The 22,345-nt window shown below is 36.1% G+C and overlaps 2 protein-coding genes across 8 annotated transcripts; one reads left to right on the top strand and one right to left on the bottom strand.

Moving 5' to 3' along the window:
• The first annotated feature begins 456 nt into the window (after window positions 1–456).
• LOC101899397 (serine/arginine repetitive matrix protein 2) lies at window positions 457–6,517 on the top strand. Of its 2 annotated transcripts, XM_011298157.3 has the most exons (7): window positions 458–503; window positions 798–889; window positions 998–1,561; window positions 1,884–2,006; window positions 2,103–3,343; window positions 3,459–3,584; window positions 3,896–6,517. In XM_011298157.3, exons 1-7 carry the CDS (start codon window positions 490–492, stop codon window positions 4,841–4,843), a joined length of 3,108 nt encoding a protein of 1,035 aa, XP_011296459.2. In that variant the 5' UTR covers window positions 458–489; the 3' UTR covers window positions 4,844–6,517. The 2 variants fall into 2 exon arrangements, with proteins under 2 accessions (XP_058978267.1, XP_011296459.2); XM_059122284.1 differs by having other exon boundaries at window positions 457–503; window positions 1,884–3,343.
• A 4,056-nt stretch (window positions 6,518–10,573) lies between these two features.
• LOC101899217 (hypothetical protein) lies at window positions 10,574–20,305 on the bottom strand. 6 transcript variants are annotated; one of them, XM_005177260.4, is made up of 4 exons: window positions 19,005–20,305; window positions 11,995–12,134; window positions 11,771–11,927; window positions 10,574–11,715 (listed from the first exon to the last, which is right to left on the bottom strand). In XM_005177260.4, exons 1-4 carry the CDS (start codon window positions 19,047–19,049, stop codon window positions 10,981–10,983), a joined length of 1,077 nt encoding a protein of 358 aa, XP_005177317.2. In that variant the 5' UTR covers window positions 19,050–20,305; the 3' UTR covers window positions 10,574–10,980. The 6 variants fall into 6 exon arrangements, with proteins under 6 accessions (XP_005177317.2, XP_019895700.2, XP_058978269.1 ...); XM_020040141.2 differs by lacking the exon at window positions 19,005–20,305 and adding an exon at window positions 13,657–13,767; XM_059122286.1 differs by lacking the exon at window positions 19,005–20,305 and adding an exon at window positions 13,072–13,094.
• Window positions 20,306–22,345: the final 2,040 nt, after the last annotated feature.

Genomic DNA, 22,345 nt, shown 5'->3' with positions numbered 1-22,345 from the left:
CGGTAATAATAAAAGTTCTTATTAATGCTTTAAAAAAGAATTGTAGAAAATTAGTGTGAGTGCGCTGGGATACACCAATTCACCCATACAATGTTCGAGGGAAAGAAAAGTTTCTTTCATTTTCTTATTGGCATTGTTTCTGGAAAATGTTGTACGTGTAAATACGGCCTAAATGACCACAGTTTCTTAACATTTAAAATAAGTTATCATGTCGAAGTGATTGTTTTTCTCCACATAATCATACATGCCCTGCTTTCAGAACCTGCAAAAATGTAAAAATTCATAAAAACCCATAACCGATTTTTCCATAAAAATATCAGAAAATTGCAGATTCTTGCATGTTCTGCGGCAGGGCATCTGTCATTGCCATTGGTACGATCAGTTCGTTCGATAATATCGATAGAAAATATTATCAATCCATACCTATTTATAAAACAAAGTATCGATTTTGCCATCGATTGTTTGCCACCTTTAGCCAGCATTATCAAAATGTCTGACTTAAAGTGAGTTGTGTAAAATATTTTACATTTTATTTATTTATTTTCTGGCTCAAAATCATTTAATAAAATAATTATTTTGTAAAGAAATGTGTGATTGACATACCGAATTTTAGGAACACAATAACATTTTGCAACTTTTTATGTGATAGTGAGAAAAAATCAGCTATGAAAATTGTGAAAAATCTGACTGCATACAGTGTTTTCTGCGTGTCAATGATTTTTTCTATATATACCTAACAAGGATAGAAGTGAAAAAGAGATTTCTTCATATTTCTATGCAATTTTTTTTATTTATAGTGATGACCTATTAAATTATGAAATAGGAGATGTTATAGATGATCAAGTTTTGTATGGTGCCGATGAGGACGAGCTATTGCTTTCAGATGAAGGTAAGTGCAATCGTGTGTTTGTGTGTGGCGGTGAGCGTTTACCGCCCACCACCCTACTCAGCTTTGTTTTTTTTATATGGCATTAGTACTAACCGAATTTCTTTCTAGATCTTGAAAAGGACGTTTCAAAGGAGGAAAAACAAAAAATAAAATCTGAAGCCGAAGAATGGGTCAAATCTCAAATTAAAGATAAGAATAAGAAGACATTAGAAAGTGCGGATGAAAATAATGCCGTTGGAGCTAAACTAAAAGAATCTCCCCAATTACAAACGGCTGTCACAAATAAGAAACAAGGGCAGAGCAATGCCGAAATTGATACAGCGCTAGCCCAAAAATGTGAACATGAAGATGTCACGGCGTGCAATGAAAACATACCGACCACATCTGTACCCAATGATACCTTGCTTACCGCAGAGGTATCGTCAAGCTCAAACAAGGAATTGGATGTGGAGCAATCATCGACGGTGTCGAACTCAACCACATGCGGCTTGGCAAATGACTCGAGTGCTTCATCAGCCATACCAAGTTCCCAAGAAAGTGCTAGTGTTACCTTGAGCCATGGTGATATTTCTGATCCGCGTGAAGACTTCGAGGAAGAACGCGAAGAGCGAACCAATATTAAGACGACGAATGAAAGAGAAACATTTGAGCAAAGCAATGAACAGTCACCAGGTAGGACCAAATATCGTTTGGGGAAGCCATTCAATTGTTCCTAACTCTCCAGCACTGAATGAACACATCGCTCATATCGATGCGGGATTGTACTATTTCACGTAAAGAAAAGACCTAAAAATATTAATAGTTTATCATCTTAATAATCCATGGTGTCATTTTTCCATTGAAACATCGCAAAATGACACTTTGCGTCAATGAGCGATACGTTCAATCAGGGTCTGTAAAAACTACGTTTGAGCATAAGCCATTTTTGTTATTATTATTATTTTTATTGTTATTTTTATTATTTAACTAACTTATAATTCATATTATTTTCTAGAAAAATCCATGAGTCGCTATGTTCCTCATCAGAAACGAAATGGTGCCCCACTGATTCGAGGTCATCCTATGCGAGGTCCCTCTCCCCTATTTCCCCGCCCTCCCCTGCGATTCCCCCACCATGGTAATATATCCTTGCTGTCACCAGCACACTTCTCGCCTTTGGGCAACTTAGCAACAGTTACGTTAACACACGCTACCACGAATCCTCTTATTCCAGGTCAACAATTCTTAGCTCCACAGCAAACCAATCCTAATCCCTTTGGCTCACAACCCCCTCCCAATACAATGCACAATCCCACTCATGGTCCCTTACCCCCCAACCTAGATCACAACAATCCCCATCAACGACCTCGTCATCCATTTGGCTTCCGACCGGGGCCAATGGGAGGTTTTCGACATCCTAACCCCGGTGGCATGTATGCGCAAGCACCAAATGAGTACAATCCTAATCAAGGCCCTGCAGCCTTCAACCATCCATATGGCGCACCAAGAAACTTGTTTCGACCAGATGGTCCAATCGGTAATGCCCCGCCAGGTATGCGACCGGGGATGCGAATGCAAAGACCACCATTACAAGCACTACCGCCTCACGCTATGGCCGGACAAGTTAGTTTTATGAATGCTTCTTCATTGCAAATACGGCCACAAGCGGTGCCCGGGCCACAACCTCAACCTGGAACTAACCAATCGGCAGTTGCAGGGAGCAATCCACAACCTGTGCCGCAAATTCCTGCACAGCCAGCCCCAGCATCGGCGATAGCTCCAAGGAAGGTTTTAATAAATCCCAACTTTAAGGGAGGTGTTGAAGCAGCCACAAGTAAATTTATACAGGAGACTCAGTATATGGGAATAAATAGTGGTGGACAGGTTCCGCGCATACAAAGCGACGAGGAGTTGCTGCGTCAGCAAGAAGAGTTCATTAATAAAAATCGGGAGCATATTGAAAAACGACGCCATGCTAGAGAAACTTCACCGACCCGACGTTCGCGCACCCGGTCGCCACGGAGTCGCTCAAGGACTAGATCACGCAGCATGTCTCGGGAACGAAGTTATACTCCACCAAAACGCCATCCGAATGGGGGCCCAAACAACAATCGAAATGATCGTTTCGATCGTGAGCGAGATCGTGACAGGGAACGTGAAAGAGACCGAGAAAGAGATCGTGATCGGTCCGGAAATAACGATGGCAACATGAGACCAGGCCGTGCCGGAAGTCGTGATAGAGATGACCGTGAAAGAGACCGTAATCGTCCAGGACCAGCATACAATAATCGACAAGCAGGCGGGGGCGGTAATCGTTTCAGACGTGGCAACAGCAGAGATCGTGATTATCAAGGAAGCGGAGGAGGTGGCAACTATGGCAAACGTCGTCGTAGTAAATCTCCCTCGCCTGGCAACAGAGCTGGTAATTTCGGCAATAACCGGGGACGGTATAACAATGATCGTGATAAAGCGGAGGTGAGTGTTAACCAAGAATTGTTTAGGAAAATTGTTTGTCAAACTCATCATTTTAATGCAAAGTTCAAAAATCACCAATACAATATTATGTTAAATAAATGTATCCATTTCGTAGGTTGATGAGGATGAGGAGACCCGTGCTTACCGTTTGCAAATTGAAAAACAGAAGGCGCTAAGAGAGCAAATAATGCGAGACAAAGAAATGAAACGTCGTCGTGCAGCTGAAGAAAAACAATACGAGGTGAGTGACTAAATCAAGGATAAACAGTTGATAGGAATACGATTTAAGCGAAGGGAAAATAAGAAAAACAACTTCCGAATTGAGGTTTAGTTTGTTTTATTTTTATTTAATGTATTGTTTTTTAAATGAATGAACACTTGTGTATTTATTTTCTTAACGTGATTTGTTACTTAACTATTCATAATTTCATTATACAAAAAATATTCCTTTATGCCGGAAACAAATCGTGTCATGTCGGCGAACTTCTTCACTATATTCACTAATACTAAGAAATTGCGATACATTTAATTTATTCTCAACAAACTCTTTAGGAAAAACGTGGCAATTCATCTCATCCTCATAAGGACGATCAAACACAACAACAGCCACAATCACAGACACAACAGCAGCAGCAGCCACCCCAAAAATTTAAGGAAGTTGTGCCAGAACGTAAAATAATTTCTTTGAAAAAACGTCCACAAACGCAGTCCACAGACGGTTTTGATGAACACGCGAATACGCAAAGAAAAACTATACCTACGGCAAAAATATTGCCCGAAGCCAAGAAAACTTTGACCGACCATTTAGCTAACAATGTATCGTCGGGTTCGGCCAGAGAACATTCAAGTAGTCTCGCAAATAACACGGCTGTCATAAAGCCAGTCCTCATTAAAGATACATCGTCCTCGTCGTCTTCGTCGGCAACCGTTGCAGCTATCAGGCCGCAACCACAAAATCACCATCAACCTCCAAGGCGTTTATCCTCACGCTGTGAAGACGAAGTGCAATTGGACTACGATGAGGATGATCTCTTGCTTGACGAGGATGATTTATTAGCTTCGGAGCCGGAAGCATCGCCGCCTAGAGATGCGTTGAGCAAAAGAAGAGACATCTCACGCACACCATCACCTGAGCCAGCTGCCAAAGCATTGTCTAGAAGGCATTTCCAAGTGCGCGGCAGCGGTGGCAATAGTAATAGTGGTGGTGGCGGTGGAACATCCAAGCAAAGCTTAAGTTCCTCCAACCGCAGAATAGTTTTGAAAACTTCATCCAACACCACGTCGACGTCTTCATCTACAGGTAACAGAGGCGGCGCTAACATCTCGGGAAATGGTAATGGAAACTCACGCAGAGTCATTCTTGATCGTTTGGATGTGCGCAATCATGGTAGCAGTGGCAGTAGGCAGCAATCGCCGGCACATGGAGGCGGCGGCGGTGGCGGTGGCTCCAGTGCAGATTCGAAGCGCAAGCCACAAAGAATAATTTTAAAGCATGACTAAGCGTAAACCTTGCACTATCTGATAATCTTTTTTTCTCTCCAAATCTCTCTGTTCATCCCTCTGCTCTTGGGAGCAATTAGTTTTCGCTTTACTTTCCCAACACTTTTAACAAATATTTATAAACGAAACATGCTTTAAATGTATCAGCCTATAAACAATCAAACTCTATTACATACATCAAATTGTAAAGAAATTACAAACAAAGTTTTAACGAAAAGTAAAGAATGGAAGAAGACCGTACTGCTAACAAAGACTTATGTGTATTTAGCAATTTGCAAATAAATTGTAAACAGAAATAATTCGTTACTTAAGCAGACAGATTTTTCACAAACACACACACACATATATATATATATTATATAATTTGTATGTCGTAATATTGAATGAATGAATGAATGCCAAGTTGAAAGATGTATGTATGAGTAAGCCAATGAAATTTCTTAGAACACACAATTAAATTTGTTTGTTAAATATGAAAGGCATAGCATTTAGACATTTGAGCCGCTTAGGAAAACATGGAAAGCTCATTTCCAAAACATGCAAAAATCTATTAGATATGCCATTTTTAAAAATTTTGCTTAAATAAATTGAAAAGTTTAGTAGATCTATGTACGGGAACAGACACACACACACACATACACAAAATGTTTTTCAAAGGCATATATATTAAGCCATGCCGCTTTTCAAGTTCAAAATCTTTTTCAATACCTTTACAATGGCAGTTTTTTTTTTCGAAATTATATTTTCGACCAATGTCGTCATGGACATATTCCTCGCCTTACACAATTAAACTTGCATTCATGATATAAAAACATATGATAGGGAGAATTAGCAGCTCTCAGAATTGTTTGTAATCTTAATATATTTTTTACATAAGGATATATGTAATATTTTTTTAATGAATTTATTTTTAAAATTATTGTTTTTCTTTTTTTTAACTTTTACATGAGAATGTGTTTTTGTTTTGATTTTTATGCCTTTTTTAACTACTTTATCTTAAGTGTTTTTTCAGCAAATTTGACAAACTCCTATCTATAGCTTTGACCATAGAGAAACCTTGACCACAATTGCAAAAAAAAAAAAAATGAAATTATATTCCTTTGTTTTTTGAAGGCTTTGTAAAATGTTTACTTGACTTTTGAATATTTTCTCTTAAATTAAGTATAAAAAAGATCACATATAACTGTATTATTGCCATTTACGAATAATCCTAAGACCTTTGCCCTTAGAGTATATATATATATATATTATGTCTTGCTAATGGACTAGCAATGCATTTTGTTTCGCATAAAAATTGCTTTTGCCACCTTGTCTGCAAAAGAATTTCACAAATGTTTTTTTTCCCCAAATAAAGGCAAGCCACCAATATATGATACATTTTATTTGATATATTCAATTTTAATCTGTTTTGATTTATTCTTTTTTTTTTTTAATTTGATAGTTGTAAGTTGATGCATATTTTAAGCCATAATTTTAGAATATGTCTAGATTTAAGTTATAGCCGATAAGTTAAATTAACCAATCATTTTATTATTAGACTTAAGGATTCATTCAACACATTCATCTCCCTTAGCCTGTAAGAAAACCCAAAAGCATAAAAAGTGATTGCTTGGCTTCAAACACAAGCACATATTAATTAAACCAACTCAATAAACAAACCCCCATGATCTAAAATTATTTTGGCCCCCCCCCCCCCCCCCCCGACTATTGTGTATTGTAATATAATACATTTATTTTTAAATACATATATAAATATAATAAAAAGAAAAACAAAAAAGGAAATAAATCTAAATGGGAATCATCATATGTCATATAACTAAAATCAACAAGATTTGTATTCTCTTGTATTTAGACGATGAGATAAAAATCTATTTGTAAGATTTTGTATTTGTTTTGTCTTCAATAGTATTTCCATATTTACCCGATAATTAACCAATTATTATTACAATATAATTTACGGAAGAATTTACTTTAAGATTAATAATGTACTTAATGGCTTGATGATAACCACAAAAGAAACCTTCAAAGTTAATCAATCCGAAAGTATATTCTCTGAATTATGTACAAATAGTGTTGTAACGGAGAAGGGTAGGCAATCAAAGAAGCCTAAACGAAACTACTTTCATGTTGAATGCTAATTTAGACTAACGGTACATTACAATTTTTCTAAATTTATATCAAATTAGATGTGAAAGATCTGATATTAGAATTCGGAAGAGATAGAGAGAGAGATGTAGCGTGTAGATGTGAGTTAAACTCTGAGAATGTAAAATTGTAACAAACTATCAATTATTATAGCTTACTACTAATATCTTGGATAGGATGCTTGTAGACACCACCACAAGAAACAACAACAACCTAAAAGACCGCTCGTAATGCTTGTCTAAGTAATTTGCTTCTTTAACGTATTTTCTTTTCATCTTTTAATTATATTAAAGAAAGACATTTATTGTTGCGATTAAAGATATAAAATATTTAATATAGTACATGGACAAGTTACAAAATGATTATATCAATAATAATGATAATAACAATAACTTAAAGAAAAACAAAAATTATTATTAATAAATAAAAGCAAACTTCTATTACACATTATAATATTTAAACTTAATAACCTCTTTTTGAAACCAAATGAAAGCAACTTGACAAATTAACTGTGATTTTTATTTAAAACTTTTAATTTTTCACATTTTAAATCCCTGAATTTATGAAACAACTGTACAAAAAGAGAACACACAAACAAAACTTTTAGATCTTAAAACAAAAGAGACAACAAAAATTATGAAATTTATTTATTCGTACAAATCAACCATGAAAACAACAACAACAAGAAAATTATTGTGATATTTGCATTTACACTTACACCCAGACCAAACCACAAAACATACATATTTTCCACAATTTTAAGACGATCTAATTTAAAACATGAAAAAAATAAGAATCTTTAAGAATTTTCTCTGTTATATGCCTAGCAGTACTTTCCCTCTCCTTGAGAATCCGCCCTCTAGAATATATATATATATACACACACACATAATAATAATTTCTATTGTCTTGATTTAATAATTTCCTTTGCGAAAACGTCTTTTCCAACTAACGTTTTAGCTTTAGCTGTGTGAACACAACAATGTGTCTTACCAGTCGTCTATCAACCAATCAATCGCGTATTTCTGACATCTTAAGATTGTGCCTTAATTAGATTATTTTCGATCGCATCTCTTTTTCTACACACTTATAATAATTATTGTTTTTTTTTTTTTTTTGTTGTACCTCTAATTATTACTATTATCATTTTTTGTTTTCTTAATTTTTAAATTGTTGTACCACTTTTGTTTGTTCTTATCATAATTATTTTTTACTATTGTAAATTAATTATACATTATAATTTTTAATTCAATACATATCTTTTATAAAGATTTTTCTTACAGCTGCGTTTGCTGGATTCGTTTTAGAATCCACAAAGAAAACTTGTGTCACACACACACTGTGAACGAATGAAAAAAAAAAAAAAAGAAAAAGAAAAACTCTCTGAACTATTGAATATTTCTTAACGGATCGATACTCTATGCGATCCGTTTAAGAAATCAACTATGATAATGGAATCAATAAAATTTGGATTTTTGCAGCAAAGTAAAAAAATAAATAAAATAAAATGTGTTTTTTTATTCTTACACGGTACATGTCTGGGGGATGCAGCACATTTAAGACTTAATTCTGCTGTTGTGGGTTAATGGGAAACATTTCGGAATTGTCGTTTTATACGAGAGTTTGCCCTACAAGGTGTTCCATGCCCAAATTATTCTTGATCTATTAATATGGATCTCATTTGACAATTGGCGCCTATATTTAAAGTTTTAATTTGAGTTTTTCATAGAATACGAATGGAGCACCTGTGTTTTGTTGTTGCCAAATAGCCAGGTTTAAGATCACTGTCTATGAAAAGTATGGAACGATTTCTCAGATGATAGACGTTCGGGCATTAATTAAAATTTATAAAAAGCTTCATAAATACTCAATTACCGTGTTTCTGTCAAAAAAAAACTTTATTATTTGCATAGGTTTACGACTTTTTCGACACATGTATTATACGTCGAAAAAGTATGTCATATACGTTACAATTTCTGACAGGCCATCTATTACACTATGCACAAGGCGCACCTTGTTTTCAAAAGACTTAGAATTTTATCCTTAATGGGGTCATTGTCCATAATATTGCAATGTTCGAGAACCAAGCCTCAGTGAAAGATTAGTGCTTTCAAACACAAAACTGAATCCCAAATAAACTACACCTAAGTCGTTTTCTGTTATTCTAGTCTATCCATTAGTATCGGATTTGATATCCCATAGTTAAAGAGTTGCACCATGGCGTTGTAGACACTTTTTATTATACCCTACCCCACAAGGTGTCAGGGTATTATGTCTTTGTGGATTTGTTTGTAACAGGCAAAAAGAAACGAGATAGACCCACGGTTCCTTTTGATGATCTGCATAGAATTACATTCTGTGTCGATTTCTGCATGTTCGTCCTTATGTCCATATTTTCTTGTAAACAAAGTTCAGGTCGCAGTTAGAGTCTGATCCAGATGAAATTTTGCACAAATCATTTGTTTGACCCAAGGACGAACCCTATTGAAATTGGAGATAATCGATCAAAATTTAGACATAGCTCCCATATATATCTTCGTCGGATTTGCCTTTTATTATGCACCAAACCAAAATTTTACACATACGACCAACTTAGGCCTGAAAACAAGTGTAGCAAGTTTGATCGAAATCGGTTCAGATATAGCTATAGCTTCCATACATATTGTTCATCCGATTTGTTATTTTTGTCCTCCGCCGCCGTAATATGCAATCTGCAACAACAATATTGGGAGAAATATATCAAATACAGCTCAGAAATACCTTTGATACATTTTATCAGTTCAGATTTGAATATAGCTCCCATATATATCATATCTTCGTCCGATTTCAAATTAATTGTGCGTCAAATGGGTAATACACGCCCGAATTGAACAGGCACAAATGCCTTGGCTTGCCGATTCAGAGGAGGATTAGTTGCTTTGGACTTTAAATTATAACTACAATCATAGTTGGTATGATTTAATTCTCACAAATTCCCCATAAAAACTTTTATTTGTTATGTAAAGCTCTATTAAGTATGCATAGTGGGTATCATGAAGTCGGCCCCGCCCGACTTTAAGAGTTTCTTTACTGGTTTTTTGAATAGCACTCGTTTACAACCGGGCTATTTTTTTAGTTGCTGTGAATGAGTTCATTAAAAACACTTTCGCACTGGCTCGCCAGACATTCCTTTAATTAGGGAGGGCAAATAGTGGTGTTGCGATCGGGCCTTGCCCAGTTTCTACCATAGTTTACTTGAAGATTTCAGTTGTTAATTAGGGTACGGTAGTGAGTAATGAAATATGTTATGGGCCTCCTTATGGTATTCGTTGTATTTCGCTGTATAATATATAAATGAAATGGATCAATACAAAATAAAATTAATATTTCGGTAAGTGATAGTTATTGAAAATATGACAAATATTGCAGACTCGTTTCATTCCTTTTCAGTTGCCCTTTTTCATGGAAATTTACTTCAGTCGGTATAATGCACCTTTGGAAAACTCTTCCATAGAGATTTCCACCTTTGAATCCAGTCTCATTGTAATTTTCGATACCTTTACGTTTTTCCCTTTGTCGAAAAAGGGAAGGAAAAGACCAGTACACTTCTTACTTGTTTCTTTACACGTTTACATTTTATTAATTTCGATATCACTATTGAAGTATATAAATAAATATCCGTTATATAACTATGATGAATGTATGTATTAAACATATTTTTTATATCTGAGCTTAATGGAACATGATATGAGGCGATTATCTACTACGGAGGGAACAGATGGAGGGTTAGGGGTTACAAACTTATTATTAATACAGCTACGTTGCTACTCATTAGCTATTTACACCTGTCTTAAATACTGCACCCTGCGGACCCGCGAAGTATACAACCGTTCTGCGGCCTCTTCGCCTGGTTTGCGTGCGAGCATTACATGCAAAGTTAGTTTACCTAGGAGCTAATGTACTTTTCGATAGGCTATTCAGATGAGGGGGGGAATACACTAGTGTTGCTGACTTTAAGCCGCCGGCGTCGTCACAGTTTCAGCGTTGCTGGCTGGAGGGGCATTTTCGTTGTTTGTCGATCGGACATGGATTGCAGTAGCTTCAATGACTTCGACGACTGGCAGATCGGCTGGGTTATTGTTCACGTCACTTTTGTTTGCCGACTCCTCTGTTGGGTGCTGTTCGGTTTCTTGGGCTGGAAGTGATGCTGTTTCAGTCTGTGCTGCAGGAACCTCTGCCTGAGTGGGAGCATCCGCTTGAGTGACAGGAACTTGAGTTTGTTGTTGGGTTTCGGTGTTATTGTTATTATTCTGTGGCGGATGTGGTTCTGGACTGGATACCTCTTTTGCCTCTGGTTCACCGCTTAGTTGGATTTTTGGTACTTCCAATGGCGCAGCAGCAGGAGCCGTATTGTTTGTCTTTTTGGGTTCACGCACAGGCGATGCAGCCTTCGAAGACTGGGGAGTTGGCGTACGTGATACGGGCGTAGCACCTCTGGGAACATCTAGGCCATGAGCTTTCTTATCCAACAACACCGATGTGGCTTGGGGAGCTGGACTACCCGATCGTTTAATACTTTCAATTTTGTCATTCAATTCACGACGTATCTCAGCAATGGGTTTCAACAGGAAAATCGGAACATCATCGTCACGTCTTTGGAAAAGCATTTCACCCTCGAATTCGACCAGTTTGTGTTTTCGGGCTCTGAGCAGAATTCCCACAACTTTGTCGGATATGTAGTTGTAAATCTGTGGAAGAACAATTATTGGAAACATTTCGAAGTGTGACCTTGTTTGAACTTACATTGAATAGCTCTCCGAAGGGTATAACCCGCATACTTGGTTCATCCTTAACATTGTAGCCCTCCGAATCAATAATTTGACAAAGCTCCAACATTTCCTTTAATACGTGGATGTTGGCCTTCTGTCCTCTCATTTCGGTTAAACTACCTGCCAGGGGTCTGTAAAAAATGCTATCTTTGATTAGTATCGCGCGTGGTGGGCTTTGCACTGATGTTTCTAACTTACTTGCCGTACTCATCCTTGGAAAAGGTGGGCTTTGGTGAAGAACGGCCATCCGTCTGAGAGAAGGGGTTTAACAGCTGCGATTGCTTGTGTTGATTGACCTGATTATTAAACATGGCTACTTTTGAGGAGAGCGGCGAGTCCTGTAATGTAGAAAAAGGGAAAACAATTAAGAATATTATGGAGATGACTACAGAGTGGGGTAATACAAATTGTTCCATTTGAAAGATTTGGCAAAATTAACAGATGTGATTTTGATAAAGAAAACCCCAAAAAAAGAAAGACGAATATTTTTCAAAAAAAAAAAAAAAAAAAGAAAATAATAATAATAATATTTGCTAAGTAGGTAACTGATTACAGATTTCTATTTTTATGTTGCGGTAGCACCGTGTGTTTCATCGTAACTCGATGCTTCTATTCCATCACAATCCAGGCATGTGGATACAATTCATTATGCGTATTGTCTATTCAAAAGTGCAGATGCATGTAGGTACATACATAATCTGCAACATTTAGAAAATAACGTGAATTAGATAACCTTCACAAACGGCGTGAGATGATGTTTTGGGGCCGCGTCATAAAATAAATATTTTAATTAAAAATGTAATTACGTTTCATTTGTCAATATGATTACGTTGATGTGATGGTTGGCATGTCAACCCAAAAATGAAATGCAATATTTAGCAGCTCTAAAGGGATGCTAACGAGCTCATGATCCGGGACAACTGAGAACAACCCACTTTATCACAAGATACCGCTTTGGAGAAGTAGATTTAAATTTGGTTCAACTGAATTTTAAATCATTGCTTTGCATTTTTACGCACAAATATTTTTACCCATGCAGAGCTACACTTTTAGCCACCTACTTGTAAAATCTGAGATATTTGTCTGATTTTAAACCGTTGCCGATTTGAAACCTGCACCAACTAAAAGAGAATCTACTTTAGTTTTCGACTGACGATGAAATTGGCAAATTTTTCTGCTTGACTAAGAGTGTCGGTCCACTCGCTCAAATACGACGTAAATAAATCAAATTCTTTTCACTTGAAGTGAATGGTAAACAAAATGGTTCACACGTACCGTGCATATCGTACGTATGGGTAGGTGCATATCCTTTATAGATGTTGGCACGACACTAGCCAGCCAGCAACAATGGTACGAAGCGTGTTGGCCGTTACAATGCCATAACACTTGGGAGCTTGGGATTCAGTTGAATCTTTCTAGAGCCAAATGTTCTATTTTAGACATCATGAATGAATGAATGGCCGGACAAAAACAAATAAAAATGCAGAAAATTTGGCGACAGTTAGCACAGAGCTATGTGTGGATGTGAGAGCGTTTAACATGATTACGGCGAAGAGATGATAAAATCAAATCAAATGGAATTAAATGTTCGCGCTGAGGATGAAATCATTGATATTGTTTGTTTCAACTCGCAAAACAGCCTTAATGGGAGATGTTGTAGCATAGATATTACATTTTTGCTCCAAACTTAAGAATGGTTTGTAAAACTTTGACTTCTGGCATCATTTCTAGGTGAGAATATATTTTTGCATTCTTATTTGTTTAATGGCTTGATTTTTTCGTTATCGTTTTGGCCTTTGTCCAAATATTTCAATCATTGCTATTTACTTGGGAAGCGACGAGCCAATATATCATATCAACATTTGTGATTGGATGTTAAAACAATGATCGGGACAAAAAGAAAGAAAAAAAAAAAAAACAAAAACAAAAACAAGTACTGGCGCCGGTAGATATTTAAATAAATGCCTGCAAGTGATTGGTTTTCTTTCGATACAAAGTGGCCATGCCGACCTAGAAATATTTCTGATTTGTCAATCTCTAGTTGTATTCCCAGCTTATTATCAGCAGTGCGATAGACAATAACAGTATTACAGACATTAATCGATAACATCAAATTTGCATTGGCATATAATTTAATGTAATTAACGAATTTTGTGGGCAAGTTAGCGAAGAAAATAAATGCTCTGTTCCAGAACCTACAAAAATCTGCTATTTTTGCATTTTTTTTCGATTTCATAAAAAGAAAAATCGGTTATCGTAGTAAAAACTTTTACATTCTTGCAGTTCTGGAACAGATCAATATAAAGACCAAACGATAGAAACAATGACGTTAATTTTTCCCACTGAGGAGGAGATCGACATATTTAAAGACTATTTGAATCGATCCATATGTGTTTCGGCCGCTTACAACTGAGCTTGTCCGTCAAACATTTATATTTGCGCTTAAGATTTCTTTCAGATTTTTATATATATATATTACCAATTTATTTCAGGTTATAAACACAGTCCTTATAAAGAATGGGTCAACGTTTTCAAATTGCTGCAATTAACCGGGTTGGTTTATTTTTATCACGGTAATTGAGAATTGTCTTTCAAAATGATCCATTGCTTTTCCGAGATAAGAGCAAGATTTCCAATACATTCATTTCTTTTTCTGTCAACCCAGTTTTTCTCGTGTTTTTATTTTGCAGCTTTTTTAATCTGCGGAATTTCAAGAATTTCCAAATGTTTTTCAATAAATCATTGGGAATTCCTTACAAATCAAGAGCGTGGCATGTATATACATGCACACATAGATATGTATCCCTGTGTATGTAGATCTGCAAATCATATAAAATAGTTTTGTTTTATTCTTCTTCTTGTTTTTTTTTCTTTGGTTTTTCGTTCTTCCTTTGTTTGAATAATAACCAGAAAAAGGAAAACACTTGACCATTTCATATCAATTTTTGAAATATTCTATTTATTTTTTGGCTGTTGTTGTTGCTGTTTACGGTTTACGTATTGTTTTTAATGTACTGGCGTCGCACATACATACAAACATACACACACACATTCTTAGTTCCTTGTTATTGTTGTTTGCCCGAGTGGCTAAAGAGCAAGCAAATCACTTGAATTCTTTAGATGAGTCGAGAGAAAGGGGGCTGAGTGGGCGGCCGTTAGGGGTTGAGTGAATTAAAATATTTTCATTTTTTGTTGCTGTGTCTTCAATTTTTCCGCCATAGACGCCGCACATGTGTTGACGACAATGCCAAGAAAATATTTGCACATATTAACTAACGTTAGTCAGAGCCAAATGCTGGGTGTCTTCAACATTGAAAGCAATTTGCCACATGAAAGAAAGAAACGTATTTGTTTTTGTTGTCTTGGGACATTAGGTGGGGTTTTTCAAAAGAAATATGTTCGACCATTCATTTAAGCCTAATCTAGATGTCAATTGCACATCCTAATGAATGAATAAACTCTTTCAATTTATATTATAACTGAAAGTATATTCCAGTATCGGCCATTCTACTCAAGTATGACATGTAATAGGTAGTAAGTTTACCGCCCAAAAGTATGCTTCTGAGACAGCCACCCATTCGCTTGATAAGAAAAGAAAACTAACACACTTTATACACTTTCTTTTCCCTTTATAACCAATCTGGAATGAATTTTCAAAAAAAAACAAAAAAAAAAAATATCTTTTTACAACAACTTCCTTTCAGATATACCAGTGTTCTTGATTAGGCCCCAAATCTCGTCTTTAAGATCAAACAATTAGTCAGTCGAATTGGAAATAAGGACTAGTTTACGCATAATGTTAGAGTCACTTGTAAATCGAATCGAATTCCACCTCTATTTTTGGCATATTTTAGCACACTCAAGGGCTTTCTCTCTACGATTTGTAAGCCATTAGTAGCGATTTAGAGTGCAGTACAGCAAAATTGGATATGTTTATGGCATAAGTGTATTATATAATACTACTATATATTTTATATAGTAGAGTATTTTTCAAAAATACGACTCTAATGTGATGTGTAAACTGGGCTTTGGTAGAATTTAATACAAGACTAGATTTAATACAAAACAAAAAATATTACTAGGGCTGGTTGTCCCTTGGCACTGCTACCTCTAACAGAGATTTCATATCGACAAATGCCTCTAGTGGTACCGAGATTTGTTCCCGTTTATTTGGCACACAACACTCGTCGGACAATCTGCACATCGCTACCACTTTTCATGTCAAAACAACAGCCGGCCAAAAAGTGTCGCACACTTTTTAATGAAACTGCGAGCGAGTGAGTGAGCGAACACACACCGTTGGCGTTTGCCTCTAATGCTGTTCCTGTTCACTTGGCATTGACCGTCAACGAGGCTATAAATGTACAACATTGTGTGTCCATCCGAGTATATGGCTCGGAACGGAATGGCGTCGTTGATCTTGCCGGCGGCAACTTTTAGCGTTCTTTTTTTATTATTTCTTCTATTTACCAACCAAGTGTATATTTTGATTGTCTAGCAACAAAAACAACAAGTTATAAATACTCGACGAAATGGGGGATCGCAATTTGTTTTGGATAAAAAATGTTTTCCGATGATATATGCAGTATACATACATATCTGCAGACACATACAGTATAGGGGAATTGGTGTTTTCTTAATGAAATCGGATCATTGAATAGTGTTTATGATTCTCCCATGGATATTGATGGCGTCAGAACATGGCTGGCCAAACTGGACAACATGTTTTGCAGTGAGATTTTTGTTGACAAACTGTTTAGTCTCTCTGATGATTTGTTGTTATTTTCTTAGCTGTCATAAAAATAATGAAGAGTGCTTCCGGTAAAAATGTTCTTTTTTTGGTTTGAGGTCAGAATAACAATAAAAAAAGGCTCCGATTATTTACTTCCGATATTTGAATCATAATCCATGATCAGTGCCTTTACAATTATGTATCTCTAGGTTTGTGCACAGCACAGTTTGGCATCTATGTATCTTCGTTGGCAGTTATTCATCTGCGTAGTTTATGTTCATATTTTCAACGGCTCCACTAACCAGTTTTTACCTAATATCAAGCGATGTACAATTTGAAACATCTCTTCGCTCACTTATCTTTATTCTCAAATCTAACTGTAACCAATCCCACTGCACAAAATCTCTCATAATTTATTCATTCATTTCTTTTCCAAAGAAAATTCCCCAGATTTCATCGACCCAGAGGCAAAAGAAAACAATGTCTGTCTATGAATTTTCTCATCTGCATCTCTGATGAAGGTGGGATTCCCATTGCATGACAGTTAAAAGGGCTGTGAACAGTTCCATTTCCAACCATTGTTTCGAACAACAGGTGTTGTTGGCTTTGTTGGAGGGTTTCCACTAATTAATTACCCAAGCCACAGCCAGGTCACTTTCTCTTTGGATTAATCGGCACAAGACTGACACGATGGAAACGGTGGATAACAGACATCATAATTAATCAAGGTCGAAAGTTGTTGGGGCATTTCGTGTACTTGGTAGAAGGAGGGAGGGGGGGGGGGGGTGAGTAGACCTGTTTAAAGTTAGGCTCATAAAATGTTGAAAAATAAAGCCATTTTCCTACATTAATTTCAAAAAGAATGAATATCTTGGCTGCATCACAGCCAACAGGTTACATTTCCCAAATGTTCCAAGCCACACCAACAATACACATTAACATGTTTGTGTTTGTGCAAATGGGAAGCGTTTATGGGCATAGAGCGTTTGGAGAGAGTGTCACAACGACAAAAGAAATTCCTGTTTGCCAGAATTATTTCATTTTAATAACCACAACGTGTTGATGACTTAGAAGCTGGCCATTAAGCAAAGCTTGTCCAATGTAGACCAATGGGTTAAGTGTGTCCAGAACCAAACCAGTTGATGACATTTGCCAATTTGACCAAGAGAAGAAAGCATGTATTTATTTATTGTTTTTGACCAACTTCACTTCATTAAAAACTGAATAGGAAAATTGACAGAAGCCACCAAACGAAACTTATATGGAAACCAAATAATAGAATTATTCGATATCGAGTATGGCCACTTAGTTAGCAATCTTGTATGTTTATATTTAGAAAACAAAAAATGGACAGGTATTTTTGTGCGACTGCGAAGATGAGCTACGTTTAGGCTTAAACTTTTTTTTTGACAACGTATTTTCTAGGAGGTCAGACGTGCCATGTAAGTTCGTTTGAAGCGCAAATACCCAAAATCGAGCTTTCATTTGGTTATACCTATGTCTCTACTCTCTTATATTCCACCAAGGATAACATTATTTTTGTTGAAGTTGCAACATCAACGGACTAACTGGCAATTACTTAAAAAATAGTAGGTGTTTAGAAAACTTCCTTCTTTTAGCCTATCTCGAGTAGTTTTCTTAAAGTTATTTTCAAAAAATATATTGGGTATGCTCCTATATCACTATACGAAAGAAAAACCCCACTCCAATTTTTTCTTAAATTAAAAAAAAAAAAAAAACTATTGAACAACTCATTTGGAGAGGGACTATTCCTTGAGTTCTCCCTGTCAATCCAAAGAACATTGGAAAAATACACAATTTTCGTAATAGCTTTGTTGTCAATAAGTTTAAGATCTCACGTAAGAACTCAATTTGTACCTATTTTTATAATATGATATATAATATGATATGCTAATTTATCAAAGAATTGACAAATGTGAGAATCCCACCTTCTATTAAAATTTCATGACATTTCGATCACAACTGAAAGATGTAGCGTAATCACAGGGTCTTAATTAATTTTGATATGCATAAAGAGTGGGTCACGACCATTATTTCGATGTGCTACAAAATTTTCGAACTAAAACCATGTACCTTCAATATCAGATTTTTATTCTCGATAATCGACATAAGGTAGAAAATCCACCCTATGATGCATCAGTGGGCGCCCAAATGAAAATTCATATCGACCTTAGCCGTTAATTAATATTTAAAAAAGGTAAAGGTCGACAAACACAATGCGGTATTTATTTGTTGTATGGCATTGATTCGGAGTCATCTGCCCATCATAAATATAGATTAATCAATATTGATTTTGTTGTTTAATTATTTTGTAAAATAAATTCTGACAATGATTGACATCTATGCCACACATTTCTATTTAATTACCAGTGGTTAAACATTTCTATTCGAGAATATTTTACCCAAAATTTTTCAAATGAAAAGGCGAATCAATGCAAAGTTGGCATAAACTTACCATAACAAAACGCAATGCACCCAATTCGTGTGATAAGTCCGCCATTGTTAAGATCTCTGCTTTAGAAAATCACCACCAGAAATTGACAAAAGACTACTTCGGAAATCTTTGTGTAATAGTTGGTTTGTGTGTCTTTACAATGTTTTTGTTGCTAGTGTTTTTATTTGTTTTTTCGTTTTTTTTTTTTTTTTTTTGTAATAAATGCAACTTAGTCTCAAGAATGACGACAAGCTGTCAGATACGACACGCACACTAGACTCTTCGGAACAGCTCTTCACTATGCGACACAAGTAAGGGGCGCTTGTGCGTTAAATCGCTCACGGTTAAATGTAACTTGCTGCAGACACTCGCTGGCGACTGTCGAATAGAGTCGTCGTTAATGGGCAAAGAAATTAAAACCGTTATAATTGTACTCTGCCAGCAACAATCACAATGATGCCCGCTGCTGTCGGTAGGTTGGCCGGTCGGTCGCTCGGTTTCTATTTCTATTTTGGTGCGGTTGGCTGGCGCTGTGCGCGCGACTTAGAAAAGCACCGAAAAATTATATCACTTAAACCGATGTCGTCGACAGTCAATGGGAGCTCTGGCTGTGCGCAGGTTGGATGCTTTCTTTGTTGGTAACACAGCACTTTCCTAAATGTGATTGGTAGGTAGGTAGGTACCTATTTCGTTTTCAGTTTCTTTTAGGAGCGTTTTATTGTCTCACGAAAAATAGATTTATTGTCTTTATGTTATTTGAATGTTTGCTTCTACTTTTTGTTCTTTTTTAGGTATTTTTGTTATTTTTCTTTTCCTTTCTTTTTTGGTTTTCTTTAAGAGATTAATATCTTTTCACTTTGACGACCGTTCCGCAAATGATGTCTTTTCAAATGTTGTGGATGGCTTTTATTAATAAGTTTTCAGATTTTCATACTTTGCCAGAATTGCTTGCATATCGAGTATAGCTCACACAGATATAGCTACAGACATATGTTACGTATGTATATATTATTCACATGTACGATATCCCCTTGGTCTCTGTGTGTGTGGGGTACGGTTGTGTGTGCCTGTGTTTTTTGATTTTTATACCGGGAAGAAGACCAAATATTTTCGGAACAGATTCATTCATTCATTGAAAATTTTCACAAGCAGAAATTCTTTATTTTTATTTTCAGCTGTAGCTGTTGTGGTTTTTCCTGATTCACGTGTTTCTCTGTGTCTCTTTATTGTCACCGAATTTTCTTTGCAAACGCCCTGTTCTCGATCGGGGAAAAACCTACGATGTAGGAAAAGCACTTATTTTCTGTTGAGTAAACGGGACAAGAGTGAGCCTAACATTGAAAACAGATTTTCATTTATACCCCCCAAAAAAATGAGACGAAGAAGAAAAAGTCGAAAAAAGATCAATCCATACTGGCTGTTTGGCTAACAAAAACTATGAACCAAAATGACAACGGCCCCCTCTCTCTGCACAGCCGAAGACATCACAAATTCCCAACAGCTGTTGTTTTTTCTCTTCTTTCTCAATTGCTCCAACCACTTTCTTCTTTCTTTCTCTTATTTTGGCCAATATGCAGCTGAGATGATGGTGAACACACACACACACAGCAACAACAATTCCACATTTCAGCAGAGAAAACAAAACAACACGGCAGCAGGGCGCATACCAACGGCATGATTTGACTTTTGTTTCGAACAATTCTCTCTTCGGAAGTGCTGAGATTGAACATTTCCGTTAAAAAGAAAAGATCGCAGCGCAGAAGAGAGGAAGGAAGTGCTTTCTGGCGTAGTGTAAATTTTAAATGGATGTGTGGGTAGATGATGGCGGGAGATTGGGGAAAGTGTGAAACTTGCTCTGTGGAAAGAAGAACTATGCAGAACTATGAAAAAGCCAAAACTGCTGATAATTCTTCCAAAACAATACGTCAGCCGAGTTAATTGAGTAAATTGTTTTTAGTCCGCTGATGGGACTGTGTATCCCCATATACCCAATTGAATTAAAGACTTCACTCTTGATATATACCAGAGGGTGTTCTTAATTTGTCTAATACAAGTCTAATACAATTTTAATCTTTGTCCCATATGTGTAGCAGCAAATAATGAGTAGCTTGCTTGTGCAATCGTCAAAATCTGGAGTTGCTGCGTCTGAGAATAGCAACAAAATCTTACAACCGTCCAAAATGTTTGGAATCTAAATTCAAAAAGAAGTTATACCTGTTAATAAAAATTGCTCTGTAACCAAAACAGACCCGATAAAAGCACATATTTTGTTACAAAAGAAATGATTTTTTTAATTATTAAATACAAACATGAGTAAACAAAGATATATGTAAGAGAGCTGTATGTCCTATATAAGGTCGGCCAGAAAGCCCTTCTGACAACGAAGTTAACGTCAAATCACAAAAAAAGTCACATTGTGGTCAAAAGTAGTCCTCTTGTCCGACCTTATGTAGGCCTTGACACAATTGCTTTTCATGTAGTTTGGTGTACGTTTTTCTTCTCCATGGTACTCTTTACGTATACCGTATACACACTTCGACTCTGAAAGATTTCTTGAAAGAAATTTGAGCTTATAGCTAAGAAGGTAAATGATTAAAAACTAAAAACCTCAATTGGAAATATTTAAATTTCGGCTTGATATTATTTGGATTCAGCTGATAAAACTTGTACCAGAAAAATGTTGTCTTCATTCAAAGGACCATAATGTTAACGATTAAACTACATCAAATAACATTTTGTTACAAATTATTGGGTTGTCAAACACTCCAAATTGCGTCTACTCTCTCTCACTCTCTCTCTCTCACTCTCTCTCTCTCTCTCTTCACAATTAGGTTTGTGGAATACTCGGCGTATGCGTAACATTTAAAATGCATTATATGATTGAGTTCAAGTTATTTACTGCTCCTTTATTCGGCGGGATGGTTGGTGGCAATACAATTGGAAATGAAAAAAAATCAAAGAATTTCTTTTTAGTTCGGTTTTCCGTTTCACATATTTTCTGAATGAAAAATTCATTTCGCTTAACGATTTGATCTTTGTCGCTAATTTACGTCATTTGTTTTGGCGTCGTTGCTGTGGTTTCTTTTTATTGACGATTTGTTGCGGGGTTTTTGTTGTTCTTTGTCCGAAATGCTGCCAAAAATCTGGTGTTTTTTTTTTGTTTAATTTCATAATGGGAAAATAATAATAATAAGAATGTCTCTAAAATAAATAATATGTATATGTATATAAATACATGTTTATGTGTACGTATATATCTTAATATTATTGCGGATAAATGTGGCATTTAGGACAGTGGGGTATTTTGGTTGAATATTTAAAATTGTTTTCGAAGTTCTCCAAAAAATTGTCCTAATTGTGGG

Source organism: Musca domestica, unplaced genomic scaffold (assembly GCF_030504385.1).
Source record: "Musca domestica strain aabys unplaced genomic scaffold, Musca_domestica.polishedcontigs.V.1.1 20, whole genome shotgun sequence".
NCBI classification, from domain to species: domain Eukaryota; kingdom Metazoa; phylum Arthropoda; class Insecta; order Diptera; family Muscidae; genus Musca; species Musca domestica.
Note: the sequence above shows the minus strand (reverse complement) of the source record. Positions and strands in the feature narration are given on the sequence as shown.